The sequence below is a fragment of the Mustelus asterias genome, unplaced genomic scaffold, assembly GCF_964213995.1.
Source record: "Mustelus asterias unplaced genomic scaffold, sMusAst1.hap1.1 HAP1_SCAFFOLD_3638, whole genome shotgun sequence".
Taxonomy (NCBI): Eukaryota; Metazoa; Chordata; class Chondrichthyes; order Carcharhiniformes; family Triakidae; genus Mustelus; species Mustelus asterias.
In genome coordinates, this window is record NW_027593583.1 from 2,501 (window position 1) to 10,000 (window position 7,500).

The window sequence follows — 7,500 nt, forward strand, 5'->3', positions numbered from 1 at the left end:
CACTGTCCCCCATCAAACACTCCCAGGACAGGGACAGCACGGGGTTAGATACGGAGTAAAGCTCCCTCTACACTGTCCCCATCAAACACTCCCAGGACAGGGACAGCACGGGGTTAGATACAGAGTAAAGCTCCCTCTACACTGTCCCCATCAAACACTCCCAGGACAGGTACAGCACGGGGTTACATACAGAGTAAAGCTCCCTCTACACTGTCCCCATCAAACACTCCCAGGACAGGTACAGCATGGGTTAGATACAGTGTAAAGCTCCCTCTACACTGTCCCCATCAAACACTCCCAGGACAGGTACAGCACGGGGTTAGATACAGAGTAAAGCTCCCTCTACACTGTCCCCCATCAAACACTCCCAGGACAGGTACAGCACGGGGTTAGATACAGAGTAAAGCTCCCTCTACACTGTCCCCATCAAACACTCCCAGGACAGGTACAGGACGGGGTTAGATACAGAGTGAAGCTCCCTCTACACTGTTCCCCATCAAACACTCCCAGGACAGGTACAGCACGGGGTTAGATACAGAGTAAAGCTCCCTCTACACTGTCCCCATCAAACACTCCCAGGACAGGTACAGCACGGGGTTAGATACAGAGTAAAGCTCCCTCTACACTGTCCCCATCAAACACTCCCAGGACAGGGACAGCACAGGGTTAGATACAGAGTAAAGCTCCCTCTACACTGTCCCCATCAAACACTCCCAGGACAGGTACAGCACGGGGTTAGATACAGAGTAAAGCTCCCTCTACACTGTCCCCCATCAAACACTCCCAGGACAGGTACAGCACGGGGTTAGATACAGAGTAAAGCTCCCTCTACACTGTCCCCATCAAACACTCCCAGGACAGGTACAGCACGGGGTTAGATACAGAGTAAAGCTCCCTCTACACTGTCCCCATCAAACACTCCCAGGACAGGTACAGCACGGGGTTAGAGACAGAGTAAAGCTCCCTCTACACTGTCCCCATCAAACACTCCCAGGACAGGTACAGCACGGCGTTAGATACAGAGTAAAGCTCCCTCTACACTGTCCCCATCAAACACTCCCAGGACAGGTACAGCACGGCGTTAGATACAGAGTAAAGCTCCCTCTACACTGTCCTCATCAAACACTCCCAGGACAGGGACAGCACTGGGTTAGATACAGGGTTCATCTCCCAGGCTCGGCAGTGAAGCAAGCGGCTTGATTGACCTACTTGGCACGAAGTCTCCTCCCAGAGCCTCTTTATACGACCACCAATCATCGTAGGAGCGTGAGATTGAGAATTTGCCTGCGGGGAGAATAAAGAAAGATCCTGAATGAGGGGGAGGGACTGGCCAACCGGCGTTTGAGAATGTTCCGGCGTTTCAGATCACCACACAGAACAGTGACCGACTTGCCAATCTTTCATTTTCCTGCCCTCTGTCACCTCCCTTCCCCCTCAGGACGTCCTGATGCACCTTCAACCAATGAAGGACTTTGCGTGTGTGCACTCCCTGTCGCACTGTGAACTGTGGCTGCCATTCTGAGCACAGCATGATCCCACAAACAGCAATGTGCAAAGTTCCAGGTCTTCCGCTCCGGTGCTGTTGATGTGGGTTGAGGGAGGATATTGGACCCCAGAACACTCGGGAAGAACATCCTCCTCCGCCTCGCTTCCCTCCGCTCACTCCCTCAGTGCACACATCACCCTGGATTGTGGAGCTCAATCCAAGAGTGATGCGCGATTAATTCACTCGGGAGGCTGGATCGTACCCGGGAAATAAAGGCTTTTATTCGCAACAAGAATAGAGCATACTGCTTAACAATACAATCCCAGACTAAAGGGTCACTAGGAAGTGCAGTGACCTTTATACTCCTATAGGAAGGCAGAGCCAACCGGAGTGTACCACAGAACAATACCAACAGGTGGAACACCCCAACCCTAACCCCAACAGTAACAAGAGTAACATATGTACAAGTACCCATAGTGCTAACCATCTATGGTTCACCACATTCACCCCTCCTTTAAAAACAAAGGCCGGTGGGGCAAAAAAACAGTACGAACTGTCCATATATTCACAAGTTCAGTCGTATCGGAGGTCCGCACCGTCTCTGCGACCTCCACAGCACTGGCTCCAGTGCCGGTTCTGGTGACCGTGGTGACCCTCTCTCCATGGTGGTGTCCAGTGACTCCTCCAGTTCCTCACGGACGGGTGGACCACGAGGTGGCGACAATCTCCTGGACTCAGGCAAGCTGTACACGGGAGTAAGAGGATTAAGTGGAGGTCCCGATACTGCCCGCGCCGTGTCAGGAGGGGAGAGAATGGGCAAAGGAACCCTAACCAGGGGTGCGGGTGCGACGGGGGTTTCCAGGTCCTCTGCAGGCGCCAGATCTCGAATAGAGACCGTGTCCTCTCGCCCGTCAGGATATGCTACATAGGCATATTGAGGGTTGGCGTGGAGGAGATGGACCTTTTCAACCAAAGGGTCGGACTTGCGGGCCCTAACATGCCGCCGCAGGAGGACAGGTCCTGAGTACGTCAACCAAGAGGTAATGAGGTCCCAGAGGAAGACTTCCGAGGGAAGGTAAACATCCGCTCAGGTGGGGTAGCGTTGGTTGCCGTACACAGAAGGGACCGGATTGAATGGAGCGCATCAGAAAGTACCTCTTGCCAACGGGAGACTGGAAGACCCCTAGACCTTAACGCCAGTAAGACAGCCTTCCAGACTGTAGCATTTTCTCTTTCGACCTGCCCGTTACCCCTGGGGTTGTAACTCGTAGTCCTACTTGAGGCAATTCCTTTAGAGAGCAGGTATTGCCTCAAGTCATCGCTCATAAACGACGAACCCCTATCACTGTGGATATAACTGGGGTATCCGAACAGGGTAAAAAGACTCCGCAGGGCTTTGATGACCGTGGCAGCAGACATGTCTGAACAGGGAATGGCAAAAGGGGAATCGGGAGTACTCGTCAATCACGTTGAGGGAATACACATTCCGATCTGTCGAAGGAAGGGGGCCCTTGAAATCAACACTCAGTCGTTCAAAAGGGCGAGAGGCCTTAATGAGGTGTGCCCTGTCAGGTCGGTAGAAGTGCGGCTTGCATTCAGCACATACCTGGCAGCTTCGAGTTATCGACCTGACATCCTCTATGGAGTAGGGCAGATTCCGGGCCTTTACAAAATGGAAGAGCCGAGTGATCCCCGGGTGGCAGAGATCATTGTGGAGGGCCTGTAGCCGGTCCTCCTGCACACTGGCACATGTTCCACGCAACAGGGCATCTGAGGGCTCATTGAGCTTCCCCGGACGGTACATGATATCATAGTTGTAGGTGGAGAGTTCGATTCTCCACCTCAAGATTTTATCATTCTTGATTTTACCCCTTAACGTGTTGTTGAACATGAACGCCACGGACCTCTGGTCCGTGAGCAGGGTAAATCGTTTTCCAGCCAAATAATGGCGCCAATGCCGGACGGCCTCCACAATGGCCTGAGCCTCTTTCTCCACAGAGGAGTGCCGAATTTCAGGGCCTTGGAGGGTGCGAGAGAAAAATGCGACGGGCCTGCCCGCCTGGTTAAGTGTGGCGGCCAGGGCGAAATCAGATGCATCACTCTCCACCTGGAAGGGGATGGACTCATCGACAGCGTGCATCGTGGCTTTCGCGATGTCAGCTTTTATCCCTTCAAAGGCTAGGCGAGCCTCTGCTGCCAGGGGAAAAGAGGTAGATTTTATGAGCGGACGGGCTTTGTCCGCATAATTGGGAACCCACTGTGCATAGTACGAGAAGAAGCCGAAGCATCTTCTCAGTGCTTTGATGCTAGTGGGTAGGGGAAGTTCAAGGAGGGGACGCATACGGTCTGGATCGGGGCTGATGACCCCGTTTTCCACCACGTATCCGAGGATTGCTAGGCGGTGCTTGCTGAATACGCACTTCTCCTTGTTATAGGTCAGGTTCAGGAGAGACGCAGTGCGTAAAAACTTCAGGAGGTTGGCGTCGTGGTCCTGCTGGTCATGGCCGCAGATAGTGATGTTGTCCAGGTACGGGAAGGTAGCCCGTTTTGGTCCACCATTCGGTCCATTTCACGCTGGAAGACCGAGACCCCATTAGTGACGCCGAAAGGGACCCTTAAGAAGTGGTAGAGACGGCCATCCGCCTCAAAGGCCGTGTATTTTCGGTCCTCTGGGCGAATGGGGAGCTGGTGGTAGGCTGACTTCAAGTCGATGGTGGAGAACACCCGGTACTGCGCAATCTGGTTGACCATGTCAGATATGCGCGGGAGAGGGTACGCGTCCAGCTGCGTGTACCTATTAATGGTCTGACTATAGTCTATGACCATCCGGGGCTTGTCTCCAGTCTTAACCACCACGACTTGTGCTCTCCATGGGCTAGTGCTAGGTTGAATGATCCCTTCCCTGAGGAGCCGCTGAACCTCTGATCGAATAAAGATCCGATCCTCAGCGCTGTAACGCCTGCTCTTAGTCGCGATGGGCTTGCAGCCTGGCACGAGATTTTCAAATAAAGAAGGCGGGGTGATTTTGAGTGTCGAGAGACTGCACGTGGAGCGCGCTGGGCAATTTGGAGGCTGCTGTTCTCCCACTGAAAGTGGAGGGAGTGGCCCATCGTACTGCAGGGTCACACTCCTCAGGTGGACCATAAAGTCTAGTCCCAGGAGTACCGGAGCACAAAGGTGCGGTAACACGAGGAGCCTGAAGTTCTCATAAACTGTGCCCCACACCGTTAGGTTTACCACGCAGCTCCCAAGAACGGTAACAGATCGGGACCTCGATGCCATAGAGATTGTCTGCCTGACAGTTTGTACTCGGAGACCACACCGTTTCACGGTATCCGGATGAATGAAACTCTCCGTGCTCCCGCTGTCAAACAGACAATGTATCAGGCATCCGTTTACCTCTATGTCCATCATGGACTTGTCGAGTCTGTGAGGCTTGGCCTGGTCCAGGATGGTTGACGCCACTGTTGGATCCCGAGTGCAACTGCAGGCAGCTGAGATGGTCGAGGATGAGGACCCCTGCTGGTCGTCTGCGGCCGGTGTCGACCAAAATGGCTGCGCCCATGGATCGCACGTGGTCGATGGCGTTGAAAGTGGCGGCCCCTGCAGGTCGCACGTGTCTTGCGTCGTCGTCCTCAGGAATGGCGGCGCCCGTGAATCGTACGTGGTTGAAGACATCGACGATGCTGGAGACGAGGAGACGGATCCTGGGGAGTCACACGCAGCACTGCTTGGCTTCGAAGGTGGCTTCGCTCGGCACACTTAAGCATAGTGCCCTTTCTTCCCACACGCGGAGCAAAATACCGTCCTGGCTGGACATCGCTGCCGAGGGTGTTTCGCCAATCCACAGAAATAGCACCGTGGGCCTCCTGGAGCTGCCGCCGCCGTCAGGTCCGAGGTTGAAAGCACGATCGCGCAGTTCCTAGGAGCCGCTGGGTAGAGTTGAGTTGGTGGCTGTACTTGCCACGATGTTCCCACGTGGTCGGTGGGGTAAGTTTCAAGACTTCTGGAGGCCGTTTCCATCGCATCAGCCAATTCCACCGTCTTAGCTAGGTCCAAGTTACCTTGCTCTAGCAGCCGCAGGCGAATATAGGATGAGCCCGATTCCCGCCACGAACGCATCTCGGATCAGATCGTTAGTATATTGAGTAGCCGACACTGGGTGGCAATTGCAGGCTCTGGCTAGCTGCTGAAGTTCGCGCAGGTACTGTCCTGTCGTTTCGCCGGGCTGCCGCCGTCGAGTGGCTAGTAGGTGCCGAGCATGAATCTCGTTTGGCGGTTTGTTGTACAGCTTCTTGAGTAATTCGATGGCCTCTTTGTAGTCTTGTGAATCGCGGATTGTTGCATACACAGTGTTGCTTACCCTTGCGTGGAGGACCCGCAATCTGTCGGCGTCGTTTTGGACTGCTGTTGAGGCGTCGATATAATCCTGGAAACACTTCAACCAATGGTCGAAAGTGTTCGACGCTCCAGCGGCACGCGGATCTAAGGTAAGCCGATCGGGTTTTAACATTTGCTCCATGGTTTTTTTTTAAAAACAAAAATTGTTGCTAATAAAATTGATGCGCGATTAATTCACTCGGGAGGCTGGATCGTACCCGGGAAATAAAGGCTTTTATTAGCAACAAAAATAGAGCATACTGCTTAATAATACAATCCCAGACTAAAGGTAACATATGTACAAGTACCCATAGTGGTAACCATCTATGGTTCACCACAAAGAGTAGATACATCTACCCCTGACAGTGCAGCACTCCCTCAGTACTGGCACCGGGGGGAGTGTCGGTTTGGATTATGGAGCTCAAATCCTAGAGTATATACATCTACCCCCGACAGTGCAGCACTCCCTCAGTACTGGTACCGGGGGAGTGTCGGCCTGGATTATGGAGCTCACAGCAACAGTAGATGAATCTGGGAAATGTCCACCTGATTGTGTGAACGAACTGGAGGGTCTGCCATCATTTTGAAGGGTATTGCTGGAGACAGTTTGCCAGCCTTGCCCTCGATGCAAATACCTAACGAAGAGCGTGTGTGTGGTTTCAGGGTATAAGTACGCACTGTCATTTGCCGAGCCTGGATCTCGAGATCCAAACTGCTTCATTCCTCAGCCCAGCTTCATCGCGACAGTGAGGAGAGAATTCAGCAAATCTCCCTTCAGAAGCAGCAAAACGTCCGAGCGACACACACACACCCTGAAACCTCACCCCCAAGCCTGAGTTAGAAAGACCCATAATCCACGCAAAACCAGCCTCGCACTGAATCAACTCAACTCAACTGTACACAATCCCAATGGACCCAAACACCTTCCCGTTCATTCCCACTGGACACAATCCCAGAGGACTCAAATCCCTTTGCATTCACTCGCACTGTACACAATCCCAATGGATCCAAACACCTTCCAGTTCATTCCCAATGTGCACAACCCCAATGGACCCAATCCTCTTCCTGTTCACTCCCACTGTGCACAACCCCAATGGAACCAAACCCCTTCCCATTCACTCCCACTGTACAGAATCACAATGGACCCAAACCCCTTCCCGTTCACTCCCACTGTACACAATACCAATCCCAAACCCCATCCCAGTCACTCCCACTGGACACATCCCAGAGGACACAAAACCCTTTGCATTCACTCGCACTGTACACAATCCCAATGGACCCAAACCCCTTCCCATTCACTCCCAATGTACACAATCCCAGTGGACCCAAACTCCTTCCCATTCACTCCCGCTGTACACAATCCCAATGGACCCAAACCCCTTCCCATTCACTCCCAATGTACACAATCCCAGTGGACCCAAACTCCTTCCCATTCACTCGCACTGTACACAATCCCAATGGACCCAAACCCCTTCCCATTCACTCCCAATGTACACAATCCCAGTGGACCCAAACTCCTTCCCATTCACTCCCGCTGTACACAATCCCAATGGACCCAAACCCCTTCCTGTTCACTCCCACTGTACACAATCCCAGTGGACCCAAACTCCTTCCCGTTCACTCCCACTGTGCAC

At 53.1% G+C, this 7,500-nt stretch overlaps 1 protein-coding gene across 1 annotated transcript in view; it reads right to left on the reverse strand.

Moving 5' to 3' along the window:
* LOC144490695 (carbonic anhydrase-related protein 11-like) overlaps positions 1-7,500 on the reverse strand; it is a gene marked incomplete at its 3' end in the record, with an annotated part of 27,877 nt that overhangs the window by 1,025 nt on the left and 19,352 nt on the right. Inside the window, exon 2 of the mRNA XM_078208401.1 lies at positions 1,210-1,284. Coding sequence (XP_078064527.1) covers positions 1,210-1,284 — 75 coding nt within the window. The remainder of the gene's footprint in view (positions 1-1,209; positions 1,285-7,500) is intronic.